Consider the following 21,409-nt stretch of genomic DNA (forward strand, 5'->3'; position numbering starts at 1 on the left):
GAAGGTACTATGAAACACAGTCTTTCCCTTAACTGAAGGCCCTTCAAGTTTTCCTGCTATCAGCATACCAGAGCCTTCCTGACCCTGACACTAGATTTGGGTATAATAGTTACTATTTCCTGATGGATTTAACTTTCACAAGTTTTTCTAATCCTTCTTTTAATGTATTTTATACTTCGAGACTTCACTGTCTCCTATATTAATGCATTTTACAGTATGATATGCCACATATTTGGTTTTCTTTTAAGTACGATGGCTGACAGCTACACTTCCTGGTCCTAGATCTTGCCTTACAGAAACAGTACATAATCACATTCCATTTTCCAGCAATACACTACCTGTGACTTTGTAGACTTATTCTGCTTGATCTTTTTTTCTCATACTGAAAGCTCAATCCTCATTTGTGTCTTCTCAGTATCTTTTCTACCCATTTTCAATATAGGCTGATCATTTAATTTTCAGTCCCTCAATACTATCAGAGCCTTCTATAACTTTTTGCCATCACCTTCATTGATAATTCTGCTTAATTTTCTATCACCGCCAAGCTTTTTTGAGCCTTTCATCCAGTTCATTTCTGCTGAAAAAGAACCTGACTGCTAACTGAACTTCTCAGTTCCAAACAGCATGCCAGCTATTATCTGAGCCAGAAACATGCACTGCACAGAAATGAATGCCAAACAAAAGGCAATGCCAAACAAGTGACCTCATTCCACGCCTGCTGCCCTTGCCCTGGTCATATCTACAGCTCTCCTGGCGCAGGCAAAGAAAACCTTTGGCCATTTCTCTTGTGCTCACAACACTGCAGCCAAGGGCAGCCCAGCCCACACCAGAGCAGGTCCCCCTGCTATGCAGGCAAGAAAACAGGGCAGATGAGACCGAGGCACCTTCCCAGATCCTCCAAATCCTTCATGTCCCATTAGTGTTGCTTGAGGGAGCAGCACTACTGAGTGGCTCCAGCTCTGCAGCAAAATGGTAGCCAATATCATTCAAGACAAAAGGTGACAAAGTGCCTTTGTACCAGTAGCTGAGAAGAGGAGGGAGCAGGATCCCTGCTCAGTACTGGTATGCTGAGGCACAGCCTGAAGACACCCAGACCTTACCCTGATGCAGACCCTGGGGCTTGGCACAGCATCCCCGTAAGCCAGTCCTCCCCATTTCCCCCAAAGACAACTTCTACTGTGCCAAAACCCAGACCAGCCACACTACACACTTCAGCTGCTTACCCACTCACTATTCTGGAAACTGGGAACAGCTACTCTGTTATGTGAAACTGTATAAAAATCAGCTAACCCCAGCAACATAAGTCACACACTCTGGAGTATACTTCTCCTCTTAAGGCTGGAAAAGGAATGGCTGGCCAAATTGCGTAGGGGTTCAGTTTACACCATGATTCCCTAGTGAAGAAAGGTGGAAGCCAATACAAATGAGGGGTGCAATAGGAGTGAAGGTCAGAAAAGCTGAAAACAACCAGCCTTGAAGTTCAAAACAACCACCTCTCAAATGACATTTTACTCAGACTAGACTTTCTAAAGTCGAATATTTAGTCACTACAGGGACTGAGGTTCAGACTCTCTATCTGCTGCCTGTGGCTTGCTTAAGAGAAATATTCAGTATCCACCCCTTTATAAATAATCTTTCTGGGGGACTGAACAGGGTCGCTAATTACCAACTGAGAAAAGACAGGAGAGAAAAAAAAACTAACTCAAGGCAGATCTTAAAAAAAAAGAAAAAACAAACTTCCATTTTCCATTAAAATACTGTAGTTGCTAACAGCGAGACTATGTTGGTGAGAGCAAGAGAAAGAACTTCTAAAAAAAAAGTACACAAACATTTCTTTAACTAAATCATTATTTAAACAATACTGAGAGCAGAAAGGGTTAGAAAGCAATACTCGTGTCACTTTAATCTTCTTTTTGTAAAAGTAAACTCTTATCCTCCAAGATCTTTGAAGCCACAAGCAGAAACATCACATGCAAACTTTTGTAACTTCCCCTCTTGTGTTAGGTTGGTTAAAAAGTTTAATCATTACACTTACTACAGTGCTGGCTTTGTCACAACTAACATATCTATGGACAGGCTAAGGAAATCAGATACACGCAAAAAAAAAACCCACCAAACCCAAAAACAAAACAACAAAACCAGCAACAAAAACGAGTGCCACAGAGGACCAGATACCCCTGCTGTCAAGGTCAATGAAGTCTGTGAACATCATAGGGGTGAGACATTCAAATCTCCAGGGATCAAGACTAAAGATGGTATTAGCTTTAGAAGAAGCAGAGCATCTCGCTCTTCAGCAGGACGTTTACTGCCTAAATGCTGTCCTAGCAACCAATGCACAGTACAAAAGCATCAGGTAAGACAGAATTAAAAGCTGAAATAATAAGTGGGTGATGGACAATATACGAAAACAAGGAAAGTAGCAATAGTCTTTTCCTTACAAGCATTTAACTACTCAAAGATCTCTGAAGGTGCTAACTCCTGGTTCTCAACTTTTCAGCCAATTACTTTTTCCTCATTCTATCATTCATTTTAATTAGCTCCCAAGTTGAGCTACTATGAAGAAGGTTAATTTTCATTCTCTCTTTACTATATGTAGAAAATTCTGGCTTCAAAAATATGTACTCATTAAAATTGCTTAAATATATTCAAGTGGCACAGGAAAAAGATGTTGTTGGGTTTTTGTCATGATTTAGTTGCTTAGTACCACAACAGAAAAAGCCATATATTTAAATATCAGAAACCTTCCAAGTTGATTAAGTCTTTAAGTCACTACTGTCTAAAAAGAGATTCAAGTCCTGTAGGCAGATGACAGATAGGTGCTTACAACAGTTGCCACAAAACACTTTTTACAGTTGTCTTCATTGCAGCTTGGAATTTTTCATTCCATAAACTACAGTAAAAGAGGCATGTGCAATACAGTCAATACTGCAGCAAAATGTGAAAATAGCATAACCGTCAATTTATCACTCACGTTTACATAGCTGATTTAGCCTCCAATTAGGATGTTCAGAGTTTTAATAAGTACATACCTACCTAGAGGTTTACTTCTGTATCTGTTACACATGCATGTGTTGACAAGATACAGTAATTACTGTGGATTAAAAATGAAGTCCATGAAATGTTATATTACATATTTGAAGATTATATAGTAGTTTCTTAAATTACTGATGCCTTTCATATAAGCCATGCCTTGCAATATGAATGTTTTATCACAAACAGAAGATGAAACAAGTAAGACAGAAATTTCTATCTTCTTTCATATCTTCTAACTAGATAACTAGGTATTTCTATTTTATCATTATTTTAACCAGAAAAAGCCCAAGAGGTATTTTTCTAGACTGGATTGAACATTTTGATCATCAAGAAATAGAGCATTCTTTACTGAAATAAAATGCATCTCATGTAAAGCAACCCATCAACCTAAATACAGGTTTAATTTAAAATTTACCAGTGCCCATGACATAAATGAATACAATGCCTTTAATTTTTAGTTCAATTACACTGCTCTAACATATCACAAATACATGTTTTAATTATGTCTCTGTAATGCTCAATGTGGTTGTTGTTTTCTAAAGAGAAGCATGATAGGACATCTCTATCAAAATACTTAGGTTATCATTTGATTCAATTCTACTTCAAGTCTACAGTTTTGCAACCAGTTTACAATTAGCATTCATTTCTCATGCATGAGTTGACCCACTTACACAATGAAGTAAATCCATGCCTTTGGGGATTTTTCTGGACAGCTTCTTTTACTTCCACCACGCAACTCATTTTATTTTGTCAATATAGTGAGGAAGGTAACAGTCATCCTGTCAAATTTATTTATTTAAATTATAATCAGAAAGGCTATACTATTCCTTGTGGAACTTCGCTGAGAACTTTTTGAAACTTTGAGATGTATTTTAACATCATAAAGGCTCTACAATTTTTATAATCAACTAATTTCATATGAAAGCAGTGATATATAAGAAAACAAGCAAATTACAGCAATTTCTTCTATAAACTTACCCAAAAAAAAATCCTAGGAAAAAACATAACAAACCACAATAATATATATCATATTATATTTGCTAAAAAAGGAGAGAGAAGAGTTTTTTCTAACCAAGCCTATAGAATAAAGCCAGATGGAATAAGACCATTTAAGAGGAAGCTATGTAGGCGTCACATCTGCTAGCTTTGGCTACCAGAGATCCACTTAACCTAAAATATTTCCCCCTACATCTCTGAGGACAGTTTCAGCTTCACATTTGTGAGGGTTCTTTTGAGATCACTTATCCATCCTCACTGTGGGGCTGCTGCAAGGGAGCCTTCCCCAAGCAGAATCTGTCCCAAAGTCAGGTGCCATTCAAATCCAAACAGAGTTGTGTCTGACAGACAAGCACTTCCACTTCATACAATTTGCTGATGTGGTGTTTCACACACTAGTAGCTGACAAGAACTTCAGTATAGATTTGGGGTTAGCGTTCCAATGGTCTTTCTTACCCAAATGGCTATCTGGATTTACACACCTAATGCTGTTACGGGCAGTATGGGATATAATACCTCAAACTCGTCACTGACACCCATTATAAATCCCTATTTTTAATGCTAACAGCTTTTCCAAATGCAATTTACTCTCTTGGCCAGGAGTTTGTTTTCCACCTTCTCAACAGTAAAATGCTTCTGTTCTTTCTAGTGAAGAGTTATGTATCTTTCCATCCATGTTATAAAAGAAGCAGTCTTACAACAATGTCACTGATAGACTCTAATGCTTTTCCTGCTCTGGACCAGGAAGATGATCTTCAGCAGCTGAAGAATGTCACCATGTTAGGGATATCTGTTTTACTACCCCCATGGAATATGACCTAATGTGACCCACTTATACACAGCTGCAAATTGAAAGTCCACCTGCCGAGCAGAACTTTTCCAGCAGTTAAAGGTCAAATAAATTATTCAATTCCACCTGTACTGACAGATTCACACATAATAATTGTAATGAGTATCTGACATTTCAAAAAGTATCCTTCAACTTGGCAGTTTGGGGTCTAAAAATACTGTTTCTTCCCACATGTTGGGAACTACTGTCATGTACATCACAAGGATTAAAAAAGGGAGACCAAAAAAGAGAATCTGAAAAAGTTATGGGGACAGAAAAAGAAGTTGGCACCACCTCTGATGAATCACAAACACACTGCCTTGGATTCTCAGTGATCTCCTACTCCCCACACAGCTGTAAAATTCTCTAGCAAAGGTTGTGCCTACCTGTAATGGAAGGCTGACATAAAAGATAATGGTTTACTCAAGGTGCCACTTATTGGATTAGCAAGAATCTCTGTGCTCTAGTTCATGTAAATAAGGACTACGTAAAAGGGGATTCCAATACCTCCCCATTTCTTAGACAATTCTGAAAATAATTTCATTCAATACAGCTAAGAAGTGAGAAAGAAGCTTTGAGGAAAACTCCACAAAGAAGCTACAGGTTGTTCTTACAACATTTTATGGTGTGTGGAATATCATACTGTACAGTAAATAATCAGTAAATGAAAGAAAATATTACAAAACTGAATGCTTGGTGACTATTGTTCTACACGGGGATCAAAGCAGGAAGAAATGGACAAAGCAGCCTGCCATTAAATAATCTAAGACTTTTTACTGAAAGGGTAGGTAAAAAATTCATATACATAGGGGCTAACTTAACACTGTCTTTTTCTAACTTTGCATAATATTTTGATAATGATCATTAAAGAAAGATTAAAAAAAAAAAAAAAATGCATTCTCAAAGGTTTCCAGTTGCTTGTTTAGCACAAGTTCTATCTAAAACATTACTTACATTTCCTTCGACTCATTGTTTCTTAAGCACGTGTTCAGTCATTTTACAAATTTCTGAAAGCTGTACCGTATATGAAAGCTATATAAAAATATGCAAAAGCACTCACTGAAAATTAATGTGCTGCTTTTGCTAAGAGACTTATTAGGACTCTACATTTAAAGGCAGGACTATTTCTGCTTACTCAAAACAAGATGTCAAAAAACTTCAACACAGAAATTAAAAAGCCAAAGGACCTGGGGCTTCTCAGAATTTACATTTGTATGTATCTATAAAAATCAAGATTAGAAGATAAATCCAGAAGAGGGACAAAGTCAGAGAGGACTCTATGCATGTATATTAACTGCACAGGAGCACAATATGAACTCTACCTTCTTGCAGAGATACACCTGTATGAGCAATAGGAATGACATATTCAACCTCCTAGTTTTCAGCCGGAAAAAAAATGTTGTTGAATGCAGCTAGTAGATGCTTAATCACCTGAGTTATATGCAGCATATCTGAAATGCATTTGCATGGAATTAAGCCTACAGCTTACCAAATAACAAACAGCTCTTGGAGTTGCAGTTCATGTTAACCTGTCAGAGGAACTAACAGGAGCAGCAGACAATCAGTACCACGGCGTACCGAGCCTTCTACGCCTACTACAGGCATGCAGCACTGGTCAGCGAGTAGTATTCTGTCTATGTTAGTAGACATAGTTGTCATGATTAAATGCATATTTTCCAAATGAAACAACAACAAAAAGTCATGCTTAGGAATATAAAGACAGTGAGATAAAGTGTGAATCACTTCAGATGCAGTAAAAATCCCAGCATTGCCTAGAACAATATACACTCTTTTTATACGCGATTTAACATGCTTACCCAGTCTCTTCGTTGATGTGCCATAGTTGGTTTTGTGAAATGTAGACATTGATGTTGCTGTCAATTTCTCTTGTTCCCTTTCATGCTATTCTTCTCCTTCACTTGAATTCAATGGAGGGAAAAATGCCCTTAGAGATGAGTACCTGCAGGCATTACACTGCGAATCCTACAAATGGAGCTCCAGGCCTTGTTGTTAACATCTTCTGCCAATTTTCTCTACAATCTGTTTTGGTAATTTAAGAGAGCATTTTATGTTTGAGCAAGTAAACAGGTTGAACAACTGTGTCAAGAGCTTCCAAATACAGAGCCATGGCTCAATGTCTGTTAGGGACAGTTTCTAATTTCAGATGTACACAAGTACAACAGCAATGTCATTTGTTCCCTTCTTTAGTTACTACATGACATATTTATATCACATCTGAGGTAGTACCCAATTCCTTCTCATTTGTGTCTTTCTTCATAACACAGGTGTTTAGTTGATTCAAATTATGGGGGAAATCCTCTTCTCTGCTGTTTCCCCTGAAGCTGTATAAATTTAACTGGAGGTAGAATGTGATCCTTGATACTGAAAAAAACCCAGGCATCATATTTCATTAAAGATAATGGATATATACCCTTTCTCATTCAAATCCACTTACACTGCTTTTGAAAACGTTACAAGACTTTCATGCTCTCTCTCTGCATCCAATAAAGGCTCCACTAACTTCAGCGAGGGGTTCAACTCCCGGCATATAGGCAAGACACTCACATCTCTCAGAGGTGCTTCAGTGACCTTCTCCTTACTAACTCTACTGTCCTTCCTAACTCAAGGTCCTCACCAAAATAGGATATCTGGGAAACATGCTTTGTAAACCAGATTTAATCTGGTGGGGTTTTTTTTCCTTTTTTACCTTAAGGTATAGTTTTCTTTTCTTATACAATCCAAACCTCCTGGAAAATGAGTCACATATATTTAAATGAACGCATGACTCCATTTTGCTAGCTCTCAAAAGGAAGAAGGGCACAAATGTGCACTGTTTCTTGCTCCCACATGCCAAGTTCATAACAGCATAAACGTGGAAGTGAGAAATGCTTACACAGGCTCTCAATGTAATGAGGACAACCATTTTGAAAGCTTCCATGCATCCTTCCAGTCATACAACCAAGCCAGCAATCTCTGCTATCCAAGCACTGGCCTTTATCTTAATGAAACCTTCTCACTCCATCAATTTGTACGGACACCTGTTTCACTTTATACTTTGCAGACATTTACCAGGAACAGATTTAAGAAAAAGCAACTTATTTCACATAGGATAAAACATGCTTCAAGCCATATATCTAAACATAAAAGTGCAGTGGTAGTAAGCTGCAGCTCATCGCTGCAAACTGCTGAAAGTGTTCCATTTCCCCAAAAGAATTATTATTAGATTGAGTTCCCACTTCTTCATTTAGCCATGTTTCATGATAGATCAGTAAATAGATTTTTGCCATTGTCTTTAATGATTCTGTTCCTTTTGCCACCTTAACTTTTTTCCTTGTTAAATCAGTTTACAGTTAGCATATTGGCAAAATCACCTACAAAAATATGTGTGGGTTGTTTTTGGTTTGGTTTTTTTTTTTTTTCATTTTGAGACTAACTGCATTTATATTGAAAATCCTCTCAAAGTTCAAGATGGACAAAAAACACTGCAAGATCTTTTAACAAAATTAACACATTTCTCAGTGTGAACATTATAAATTTTATGTGTATTAACTACATATTCAATGCCAAGAAACAGTGACATTTGCAGCAGAAGTGACAGAAAAATTTGTATTTGGCATTATTGAAAAATACTAATAAACTTTTATAATACTTATAAACATATATGCTTCTTACAGTATTTAGAAACATTTTCAGACATATTAATTTGTAAAGATTATTTAAATTTTGAAATGCCTGCTCAGCCATGCAAAGAGTGCTAAAAATCCTGCAAACTCATCAGAAGAAAAGCTGCTTAGTTTGTGCAGCCTTCCCTGCATCAATCTACACTAGCATGCCAGTATGTGTGGTTCACACCTTTCAAGCTAACTCAATGATAAGAAGCTGTAATAGTTGTAGTTCAGGGCAGTTGAATCCAAATGTCCCGGAGAGGCTTTGTGACTCTAAAGAGCATGTTGTACATCTGCAGAATTAAGCTTTTAATACTAAAAAACATGAGACGCTGAGGTAAATTTCATTCTTTTCTAAGAAAATCCATTCTGGTCCCGATACATCCAGCCTGCCACAAAATAAAATTCCGCGAGTTTGGTCCAAGACTCCAGAGGCCAGATTGCTGGTGGCAAAATAACAACCAAAATCCCCTCCATCAACCCCCTCTCCTCCCACTCCCTTCACTATCTTTTTTCCTTGCAAGGTTTATATCAACAGCATAAGAGATTCCTTAAAAAGTGAGAGCACTGTGCTAATATTCACGTATGCTGAAAAACGTAGTATCAGGACAAAAAGACAATATTTTACAAAGAGTTTTGCTAAATAACATCCACTATCATCAGTTTTACTTTGTTATTTATCTTCATCAGGAATAGCTACACACTTAACTGTGCTCACTTACCCCTTCAATGAAGCTGTTACAATTTTTTTTCAAATAGGCTCTTTGAGAAGATTCTAATACTTCAAGGTGAATTCAAAACAAAACTGAAAATTAAATATATATGTATTAGTATTCTTCCATTTTGCTATATTGAGAATTAAAATTATTTCAGAATTATTAAAGTGCTTACCTTTCAGTGTCTTGAAACCTTACTTAGATCCTTAGTCCATGATGTATACTGTTTATCTGATAAATACAGAAACTACTCTGTGTGGAATGCATTTCTATAATACAGGAGTTCTCCAATTTGATTCAAGTTGTAACCTACGCAGAATTATCTTTATAGAATATAATACTATAAATCAAATTATTTTAGGGTAAGCATAAACAAAATGCAACTTCTTTTATCATGCACATTTTAAAATTCCATTTCATCGTTCAAGATTAATAGAGTCTATGACTTGAAATCTCTGTCAGCTACATACATCAAGAAAACAAAACAGCTCTGTATTGTTAAGGCTGGAGGGAACAGCTCTGTATTGTTAAGGCTGGGTGGTTAGGAACGAAAAGACAGGAGAGGTACATCAAACCAGCAAGGAAAAAAAAAAACACCATCACACTTTTCACATTTAAAAGGATACTTCTGCATCCAAAAAGGCAGGTAGACACCTTTGGTTCAAGAGCCAGACAGTATGATAAATTGTGCAACAAGGTCTTCTGCTAGAAGAGAAATCCCCTTGTCCCACTCAAAAACAGAGACAGGAAGAAAACTTTCCCATTTCACAGAACTACTTGGGGTTTGGTTCCACCACACCACACCCCCCTTTCCCACAACAGAAAACCCAATACTCTTTAAACAAGAAAGAGTATGCAAGTGAGCTGTTCATACCATTCTATATTCTGATGTCGAGGTTACTAGGCTTGGGAGATCTAGCTAAATTTCTTGGCATGCCAGTATCCAAAACTGAGTCCCATAGGTCTGCTGTAAGGGTACTCCTCTCAACCCCTCCTAACAGAGCAGACCCATGCAAGGGATTAAGTATTCATCAGAGCATTGCTCATTTCATCTCCTTGATGCGTTCCAGAACTACCACACACAAAAGAATCACTCTTGCTCAAGAAAGCTATGTAGGTCATGAGAGGACCTAAATTTAAGTTCCTGGTCTGAATAAAAAATACAGCTGATTAAAATCAGGGACTCGCTGAAGTTTCCCAGATCACAAATCGAAGTCTTAATGGCCATGCTTTTTGCCACACTGAAGAATACATCTTTCTCTCTCACAAACCAGAAATTTCAGTTAGTCCCAGCATTAGCATAAGATATGAGCTTTTGTTCTCATCTTATCTATGCGCAGGAGCATCTGCACAGCTCTTAAATGAACTAGCCTCCCCATTGGCCAAAGCTGCAGGAAATGAGCCCAAATTTTTCAGCTCAAAGACCAGCTCTGGATGTCAAAAATCTTTAAACTAGTGAATGCTTCAGCAAGAATGGTACATCTCCATTGCTGTGATAAATTGATATTTTTCAGTGACCCCTCTTTTTCAGTATCATCCCAACCTGAAAAAGTTTTTGTCTTTCAAGTAAATATACTCCATCATTTTCTTCTGATCATACTTACACCAGATGCCTCTGATGCCATGCTGTTATTTTATTACGACATGGAATGATTAAAAATTTTTTTTTTCCACAAAATAATCTATGGAGACAAGCTCTTGCAGCAGAAGAACGACCAGGAAAGAAGGCAGGACAAGCTAATGGTATTGATTCTGTATCATTTCTAGCTCACTCTAGTTCTTACCTCTTTCATACATATCATAACTTGCACTACACATCCCCCAATACTCCATCATGCAGTGAGTTAAACATGCTGCAAGGGAATACAATATAAATAACTTTCCTAGCAAAAACAGGAAAAGTCTTATTTTTAAAAATCCCACTCCTGAAAATATTCTGCATTCAAGATTTAAGCTAATGAAATACATGGTTAAGTTTTGATATTTGCCATTCCTTTCTCATCTTGCAGAACATTGTTTTGCATGTATTTTCTTTTAAAACTCAGTATCGAAATTTCATCTGCTTCTAGAAAATTTCATCCTTGCCAGTTATGCTAATTTTGACAGCCCCTGCTAAAAAAAAAAAAAGACAAAGTATTATAGCTTGTATAATTTAAATAGTTTACACATAAATAAAAACTTACAAAAGTATTCTTACTTGCTGGCAGCAAATCTATCAAAAAAGCAAAAAATGTCAAACCATTTCAGTGTAGAAAATACTTTGAGCATACTTGCTGAAAGCTGGAGAGGTGAACACACATTGCCAATGTGCTGTACAAGTCCGTGGTATAAAGTTACACACAATTCAAAATCTGACATACACAAATCGGTCACCAAAATCAGATTCTTCACTCTCACAGACTTCATCAGAAACACCAACAAACACACCTTTTCTTAGACACACTACTTCTCCATCTACAATCACTTCAGGTGGCAGTCACATACATTACTGATTTGTTCCTGAGTCCTTTTCAGTCTTTGTAACTCGGGTGTATCGGTCACAATACTGAACCCTCTTCCTTTGCTTTCTTCAAAGTCTCTTTTGTATTTTACCTACAGAATAGAAAATACAGAACAGGGTTGTTTTCATTTTCCACAGTGTGCCCCTAGTAATGCAGCAATTCTTTTTTGCTGTAAATAAAGCACTAGTGAAAGGTTTTCAAGCCCTTAAAGCAGAAGTCTGCCTTCGTCCACAGAGACAGGCAGCAACTGGATGAAATTCACCAGTGCCCCAGCGATTGCCTCCTCTGGGGGTGCCGTGGGCTCACCTCTGCACATACTGCAAACTGTGGAAAGATCACGCTCCATGGTCATTTCATTCTCAGAGCCATAACCACAAATGCCAACATAGTGTCGAGCAAGCGCTTGTTTTCACACAAAAAAACAGCTATAACTAAATCTGAAGGTCTTCTAATAACACAGCTTCACATTTCAGCCTCTCTTCATGATGAGTCTACCAGTCTCTTCCCCGGTTGAAACATAAATTACATATTAAAAAATGCTGCATGAAAAGAGTATTTAGAAGATTGCAAAGTCAAACATTCATAAGCCATAAGTGGCTGCCTGCACAACCTTAATTTTTCCCTCTTGCACATATGCATTCGGATATTGTCTTTAATCAGGTACTTGTATATCACCCTTTGACAAGGTCCCCTGCTTCATTCTGTACACAGCAGAGATGGTTCTGTATGTGGCTGTATCCTTTTTCAGACCAGACTATTCAAATCCTACCATCAAGGTAGGGATATGAGTTTCCTCGGGAGCTTTTTTATAGTTCTCGTCACAGTCATTAATCAATCTTCATAATGCACCCTGGAAAGTAGGAATGGGATTATCCTCACTTCTAGGGCAACCTGCAAACTAAGGTGAAAACAGCTTAAGTTCCAAAAACATACAGGGGTCTCAGAGTGTTCTCTCTCTGATTCCTAACACTGGAATATGTTGAAATGATGGACTTAAGTTACTTATACAACTACCCAGTACTTCTGCAAATCAGTCTTGGGAATCTCAATTTCAACATAAAAAACAAGATGAAATCTGCAAAATCTTAAGTCACTGTTCAGCCACAGACAAAACTCTGTAGCAAAGACAGAGTTGGGACCCATGTCTCCACGGATGGATTCAATTACCTTATCCATAACAACTTCCTTTTACTTTCTATGTCCTCTGCTTTAGTCACTACACACATCCAGATTTCGCAATACATGGGAGATCAGTAGAACAAAAAGCAGTATTCTCCTTTACACAACTGATAACCAGAAAATATCCATCTTATACACCAAACTTTTAGTCCAAGGTTGGCTTAGGCTTATTTCACCAGCAAGCACTTAATGTTATGATGTTGATATACAGGAAAAGATATCCCTAGGTCACAAAAGTAAAGTTCCACAAGACTACAGAATAGCTTGTCCTGCTCGTCCTAATCCTTGATGCATATGTTCATAACCTTTGTTTTTAATTTACATGCAGTTTTAGTGTATGTAGTTATCCTTGTACACAGTTCACACATAGGCCCATCATGCAGATCCTCAAGACACTGAAGTAAATGGCCACAGCAACAAACTACCCTTTTTCCTATATTCTACCTTTACAGCTAGCTGAAATTCGCACGCAAATGACTGCAGATTTCACACAAACATATTATTTTCATGCCACACTGCAACTAAGGAAATGCTGCTTCCACTCATGCTTGTGAGGAAAGCACGGGCTGGTGGCCCACGCCTTTCTGTTCCTCTCCCCCAAGTTCCACCTCTCCGCACATTTCTTCCCATTTGACCACCATTGTCAGGTATCACTTTGTCTCCCTCTGAGCTTCTACACTAGTCTAGTCCATCTCTCCATGGCTTCTTACCAAATCCCTTTACCCAGGGCCCTTCAAACACCTTTCTCAAATATGCTTTTCCTGTTGCCCTTTACCAAATAGCTCTCCAACTTCCCACTGACTCCCGGCTTTCTTGAACATACTGGGTAGACTTAATATCCCAGGACTGTCTGGCACTATGAAAGTGGTCTTATGAGTGTATGTCAGCTTTCTTTATATGAAGTCATACAAAACTTTACCAAATTTAGACAGGCTTCCACGGCCAAGGACACGTGCCTAACACAAAAGATTTTCTTCCATCTCCACAAGCTTCAATTCCTCAGCCCTAAATACTAACAGAGCTGCTCAAAAAAGAAAAAAAAAAGTGTCAAGAATTTCGAATAAGGGAATAAAAGCTTGTTCTAGTCTCAGCCTTGGAAACAGCTGAGTATTTGCACAAAAATTCTAAACTTGGCCTGAGGCAGAAAGCTGACATGGAAATGTTCACCCTTACTCCTTAAAGTTTACCAGAATTCTGGACAAGTGAATACATCTTATAACGAGAAACGGGCTCAGTCCTGCCTATAAGAGAGATTACCTATTGTTAGGAAGAGTATTTCCTGTTATGAGTTCCAAATGTACCAGCCATTAACTTCAAAGGACCTTTATTCATCTTACAAAGGAACAGAAGAAGAAGAGAGGGAAGGAACTAGATAGTTTTAACTCCACATTATTTTAAATCTTCAGTCAGATAAAAAGGGCTCCTGCTGTCTATTAATAAATCGCCTCACAGGAGTAAGGCTAACTATATTCTTCAGAGAAATTACGCTGAAATCAGAAAAAAAAAATTAGCTATTTAAAATACTAGTAGAGTTAATACATGCATTATCAGATTTTCCTATCTAACTTCAAACTGTAGTTTTAAGTTATAAAAATTGCAAAGAAATGTAGTTTCATGGAGACCACAGTTCAGTAAAATGTGGCCCACTATAACCACTAGTTATTTTAAGTTCAAATGACCAAAATCCTTCAGTTTCCAGAAAACATCAAATAATAAAGATGCCATCAATCATTCAGAACTTGGATCCCCAAAAAAATCCTATTCAGTATCAGAATGCATATGAATGAAGAGGGGAAGAAAACAACTACTGATTGACCTCCAATTTTAGATAACTTCAAAAAATTCAAGTTTTTCTTACCCAGAAAACTTTTAGTTAGTACAAAATCAGGGATTAAAATGCAATTTAATTGCTTTGAACTAACTTACAGCAGAAAAGAATATTCTGTATAGGAGCTGTAAATATCCCTATAATGAATGACTCAACTGTGTGCTGGGTCTGGCTGGGATGGAGTTAACTTTCCTCATAGCACCCCACATAGTGCTGTGCTTTGGACTGGTAGCTCGAACAGCACTGATAACACCCTGATGTGTCAGCTGTTGTTGACAGTGCACAGCATCAAGGATGTCTCCCCAACGTCCCCCAAAGGCCAGTAGGCTGAAGGTGGGAGAGGGGCTAAGAGGCAACGCAGCCAGGCCAGCTGACCGAAACCAGGTCAAAAGCTGACCAAAAAGGGATACTCCATATCATAAAACATCATACTCTGCAACAAGAGCTAAGGGGGAGGGGGGCATTTGTTATTAAGGCATTTGTCTTCTGAAGCAACCACTATGTGTACTGAGGCCTTACTTCCCAGGAAGTGGCTGGACATCAGCTGCTGATGGAAAGCAGAGAATAAATCTTTTTTTTTTTTTTTTTTTTTTTTGTCTTTGCTTCCATGCACTGCATTTGCTTTTTTCTTTTTTTCCCCCATTACACTTGACCCACAAGGGTTTTGCTATCGTATTTTCTCGCTCTGTCCTGCTGCAGAGGAGAAGTAAAAGCGTGGCTTGGTGAGCACCTGGCAGCCAGCCAAGGTCAACCCACAACAAACTGGAAGCCTTGAAATTTAGTTTTGAAATGGAAGTGTCTATAACCCCTAATGATTGAATCATAAATGGGTCACTTTCTACAAAAATGCTTTTTAGCAACTCATCGCCAAAATCCCAGACAGTGATTCATAATGCCTCCCTCTTGGCTCCGAAATTCAGTGCAGTCTCACAAATGCAGAGCACCCTCAGTGGTGACTGCCCTGAAAAATTGATCCTTTGAGAAGCAATGTGTGGCATAAACATTAGAAATAAAACAGTAATAAATCACAATCAATGAAAAATTTTTCAGTGAAAATACTTCATGAGAAGTAATTCTGCACAGACCCACAGTGAAAGGACTAAGTGATCCAACAGATCCTTAACAAATCAAACTTCTCAGATTCATGACACCAGCAAGATATCTTTGAGAGGCCCAAATACAGGATTGTGTAAATACATTCATGAGGTAAATATGAAGCAGCCAGGAACAGAGGGTCCATCTTACGCTATACATAAAATCTTATGCTGGAGAAAATGCTGCTCATTTTTCTTTTGCAGGTACACTTGCTATTTGGCAGTAAAGCCACCTATTAGCAAAACAAGATTAATTTTTTCCTGGGAAAAATACACCAAAATATAAATGAAGCCTAAAAGATTGATTATTTTCTTGGGTTTTTTGGCACCTACCCTTAGTCCTTATTTCAAATCACAAAAGCATGTATCAGTTGAACAAACAACATAGGAGTCCAAAAACACCAAACAATAAAAAAGCAGAGCAAGAATTCTACATGGTGGATCCTCATGTTCTTATCATCACTGGAGAGCTGTGAATAATGCTGACCTCAGAAACACTCCTTATTCCATCTCTACCTCGAAAAATTACTCAGCCACTACAAAGCAAGTATTAAATCCCCAAAATCTAAGGCAATGTAAGAGCTGATTTCCTGTACAGTCCCTTCTGCACTTCCCTGTACAGACCAGGTAGCTATGCCAATAATCTGTTTCCAAAATATCCCCTTTTCCTTACTCTGATACACTGCATAGCTCCACAGACTGTGGCATCATCATGCCTGATGTCCAGCAAGGAAAGGGTATGCAGGGTAGAATGAGAGAATGGGACCTCTTGCACCGCACTTGTCCCAAGAGGAATGTTCATAGACCCACAGTCTTTACCACACCCTGAATATTTATGAATTTGTCTCAGTACACTGTGTTTGAGGTTTGCCCAGAGCCATCTGCTCCTTCTGTGCCCAACACACACAACTACTTCCCAAAGGTCACCATCTGCTAATACACTGGTTTTCACAGACTGGCAAGAAATCCTCTCCCACACTACAGGTCCTAGAGGCACATCTTGGCAGAGATACCTTTGTTGGATCTGCTTCTTCCACAGAGCACCTATGTCTGTTGATTTTGCCTTGATTTATCTTACTTCTTACAAACTTAATGGCAAGACAGAGAAAAAAATTTACTCTGTAAATTAGATTTTATGAACACGACAAAAAAAAAAAAAAAAAAAAGTGTTTACAGGTAAATAAAACAAGGAACAATTCCAGACTAAACTCAGTAAGACTTCCTTTTAGTTGATTAATCCCTCTTATGAAGGATCCCTAACATTATCCGGAGAAAGCTAGGTTTCTGTCTTCACAGCACAGTCGGTCTTCTAATACTGCCCATAGCCCTAAATCCCATTCAACTCCTGCTCATGTTAAAGGTACACTTAAGTCCCATCTAAGACCCAACAACAGTCAGTACCCAATCTGCCCAAGCATCACTTCTCCTAACAGCAGTAAAACATGGTCCTCCCACTGTCACTCAATCCGAACTATTGTTCACAGCAAGTCTAACAGCCAGCTGGAATGCAGGAACTGGGAACGGCCCACAGGGCAGACTAAACTGTCCTTAGGATTTTTATATGAACTGGAAGCTATAGGTTTGGCATTCCTTAGGGAAGTCAAGGAGCTATGGACTCCTAAGAGGCCACTGATTTTACTGCTCTTACTCAGCTGAAGGAATCTGCGTTAAAAGCAAAAAAAAAAAAAAAAATTATAGGGAGTAAAATAAGACAAAACAAAAATCTCCTGCGATGGCATTTTGAGATTTTTTTCAAACAGTCTTTAGAATGCACAGTCATATTTTAGAAATTTTTCCTTTTAATAAATTAAAAAAACCATTTTCACAACTTGTGGCGCTGAAGCATTCATCATAACATTGAAACTTTCTGAGAAGAAAGTTTCTCATTGAAAGATGTTTTAAATCTGAAAAGGCCAGCACTCCAACACTACAAAAAACCATTTGCAACTATATGGAGTAAAAAGGTTCAAGTGCCATCACTAACATTAAATACACTGTCTTTCTATGCACATCATTCAAATATTGGGCAAGTCTGTTTGTACTACCGTTTAAGAGTATGCCTGAGCAAGTCTCCAACCATGTGCAAATCTCTGCACTGTAATTCCCTGAGGACCTTTACCATTTTGCCAGGGAACTATTTCTAACAAAAACTTTGGAACCCATGTCAGAACAGTTAAAATGCTGGATGGTGCAAATTAAAATGTATAAATAGTAACTGCGGACATAATGTCTCTATAATGCGGTCTTTTTATACTGAGGATGGTGAGAACGGCTCACAGAAAAAGCACAGGCAAAAGCGTTCCAGACCTCAGGATGTGCAGAGACAGGAAACTGAAGGCAGTGAGAGATCAACAATTTCAGAATGAGAAGATGGAGTCCTCCATTTGGAAGTATCGCAACAGCATGTGAACAGTAGCTCGGACCCAAGAAAAATTACAACTGAAGAGAGGGCAGTCTGAGACTGTTTCAACAGGCTTACATCCAAACAAGTCACCTAGGCTCCACTCCATCAAAAGTTATTTCCGCTGAAACTACTTAGGTGCTTCTGCCCAAGAAATTACTCTTATGCCAGTAAGTATGCTGCTCGAGTGCCTTGCACCCTGTTTTGCTACTGGGTAAAGTGTAAGTCAATCACATCCTTTTCTACTAAAATACAGCACTAATGTTCTCCAAAGTCTGCACATGCAGAGAAGGCTACATAAAGAACAAGCCAGTGGCAGATCAATCTGGTTTTCCCCAACTTCCACCAGCAATTATCAACCATTCAATTTGTGAAACACGCTTTACATCAACATTTTAGAAGTAGTAAACAAATTCCACACAGAACTGTGGCTGAGGAGAGATGACAGTGCGACCTTCACGTCAGAGAAATACTGTCGTATCTCCTGTCCACTCCCCATCACTTGGTATATTCTGTGTTTGAACTAGTTTATCTCCAAGGAAGAGAAGTCTGAGGAGCTGGAGGATTTCTTACTCTGCCACAACAGAAATAGATCTGCCTTTACCACATCTCATCCCCAGGTAGAAAATGAAAGATTGAGATAGATAGACAGATAGATATAAAATATCTAAAAGCGACCTGACAAATTACCACAAATTATAATAATAATCTCAAAAATCAAACTAGTGACAGCCAACTTCTCCAAACAGAAAGATAATTACCAGACATAAAGGAGGTAAGAAAAAACCACTCAGCCTTTAAATGCCTCATGTATAGATTGCTAAATCCTAGAATATGGTTTTAACTCCAGGGTCTGAACTAAACATGTAGTCACTGTCTTGCTGTTCTCTCCATCAGAAAGGAGAACAGTAAAGCAGCCACCAGGAAAATGATGAACTCAGGAGCTGTGTGCTCTGAAAAAAGTACGGAATAAATCACAAGCACGTGTGAGCTTGCTCTGCCTATTCTCCAAGGTGAACAGACAATGCATAACTGCTGGCTGGCTAGGGCATCAAGACTGGGCTAGTAAGTCCTGCTGCGAGGCAGGATTTGTTAGCTTGGGCTCACTGCCATGCAAACCATGGTCATGCAGCCTTTAGCTGGCTCATAGTACTAGCAGAGCTCAGAGGCATCTGCCCATCGTGTACCAGAAAGATATAACCCAAAAACGCACATCCACAGAAAAGACAGGCAGCCACAACAGCAATCCTGTGGGGAAAAAAGAAACCCCAAACATTCCCCTCCCCACAAAAACCCACCAAATAAAAAACCCCAAAACCTACCTAATAAATCTTCCAAATAACACAAAGACCACATTAGTTCAAAGAGTGTCGAAAATTCACACAAAGAATCAATGCAAAAACTGAACTAAAAATGCAGCATGGGATGTAACGAAACTGACTCCAGAAGGGATGCAAAGACAACCAACCTCAGAAAACTGTAATACAGAACAAGGGCACAAGTTACAGTCACATATTACAAAAGGTAACCAGAACAAACAGTAACAGGCAGCAGAAGCCAGCACATAACATGGGGAAGAATCATAAAATTTTCATTAACAACTGCCAAAAACTCAGGGAACATTCGCTGTTGCAGCAGAAAAAAGAGGCTGAAATGAGTCCAACTGAGAGCAATGAGAATGCAGCCCCGAACAAAGTGCAGAGGAAAAGGATCCAAAAACTCTAGATTTGAGCAACACAGAGATGCAGGCACACAGGAGTTACAGAAAATAACAGGACCCAGTGCAGTTATACCCTCTGGCCTCTGCTTAGCAAACCTGAGGTCTCTCACGTCTGTCACTGAGATGCCACATAGTTGGCACCTTACCTACCACTCACATTATCCCACAGCTCCTCTTATCTACTTCCTTGGTAAAGGCGTGGATCTTAAGGGTCTTGCCATCTCTTATTTTTTTGAGATTATAAATTCTCCATTTTCTTGATTTTAAAGCAGGACGGAAAAGGTGGTGAATGGAAAACAAATACATTTAAGAAAGGCAGTTTCACACCAGAAAATACATGGCAGATAGTTCAGCCTTGTATGTTTAGATTTTCTTATTTTCAACACTGAATGTCGGACATATAATGTCAGAGGCCCCTCAAGAAGAGTATAGGGATTTAGTTAGGTCATGTAGAATGAGCATTAGGAAGGCAAAAGCCCAGTTAGATTTTAGTCTGGCCACTGTTGCAAAAGAGAGTAAGAAGTGTTCTTCTAAATATGTTAGCAATAAAAACAGCCAGGAAGAATCTCCATCCTTTATTGGATGTGACGGGGAACTTTGTCACCGAGGATGAGGAAAAGGCTGAGGTATTTAATGCCTTCTTTGCCTCAGTCTTTAATAGTCAGACCAGTTACCCTCAAGGTAATCAGCCCCCTGAGCTGGAGGATGCCAATTGGACACTCACAAGTCTATGGGGCCAAATGAAATCCACCTGAGTGTGCTGAGGGAACCAGTGGAGGAACTTGCCAAGTCACTCTCCATCATTTATCAGCAATCCTGGTTAACGGGAGAGGTCCTGGAAGACTGGAGGCTTGCCAATGTGACGTCTGTCTACAAGAAGGGCTGGAAGGAGGATTCAGGCAACTACAGGCCTGTCAGCCTGACCTCAGTACCGGGCAAGATTATGGAGCGGTTCATCTTGGGTGCACTTGCACAGCAAGTGCAGAACATCCAGGGAACCAGACCCAGCCAGCATGGCTTCATGAAAGGCAGGTCCTGCTTGACCAATCTGATCTCCTTCTATGATCAGGTGACCCGCCTAGTGGATGAGGGAAAAGGTGTGGATGTTGTCTGCCTGGACTTCAGTAAGGCATTTGACACAGTCTCCCACAGCATCCTACTGGACAAGCTGGCGGCTCATGGCCTAGACAGGTGTGCTCTTCACTGGGTTAGAAACCGACTGCATGGCCGAGCCCAGAGAGTCGTGGTAAATGGAGCTAAATCCAGTTGGCGACCAGTCACAAGCGGTGTTGCCCAGGGCTCAGTACTGGGGCCAGTTCTGTTTAATATCTTTGTCAGTGACCTGGATGAGGGGATCGAGTACACCCTCAGCAAGTTTGCACAGAGGACTCGAAATTAAGCGGGAGTGTCAATCTGCTTGAGGGTAGGAAGGCTCTGCAGAGGGATC

The 21,409-nt window shown here is 39.0% G+C and overlaps 1 protein-coding gene across 4 annotated transcripts in view; it reads right to left on the reverse strand.

The window, feature by feature from the left end:
- NEBL (nebulette) overlaps window positions 1-21,409 on the reverse strand; it is a 262,002-nt gene that overhangs the window by 129,233 nt on the left and 111,360 nt on the right. For all 4 annotated transcript variants that reach the window (XM_086466536.1, XM_086466535.1, XM_086466534.1 and 1 more), the window contains exon 4: window positions 11,724-11,831. In XM_086466536.1, the coding sequence (XP_086322662.1) occupies window positions 11,724-11,831 (108 nt within the window). The remainder of the gene's footprint in view (window positions 1-11,723; window positions 11,832-21,409) is intronic.

The sequence above is a fragment of the Leptosomus discolor genome, chromosome 6 (assembly GCF_034619465.1).
Source record: "Leptosomus discolor isolate bLepDis1 chromosome 6, bLepDis1.hap2, whole genome shotgun sequence".
Taxonomy (NCBI): Eukaryota; Metazoa; Chordata; class Aves; order Leptosomiformes; family Leptosomidae; genus Leptosomus; species Leptosomus discolor.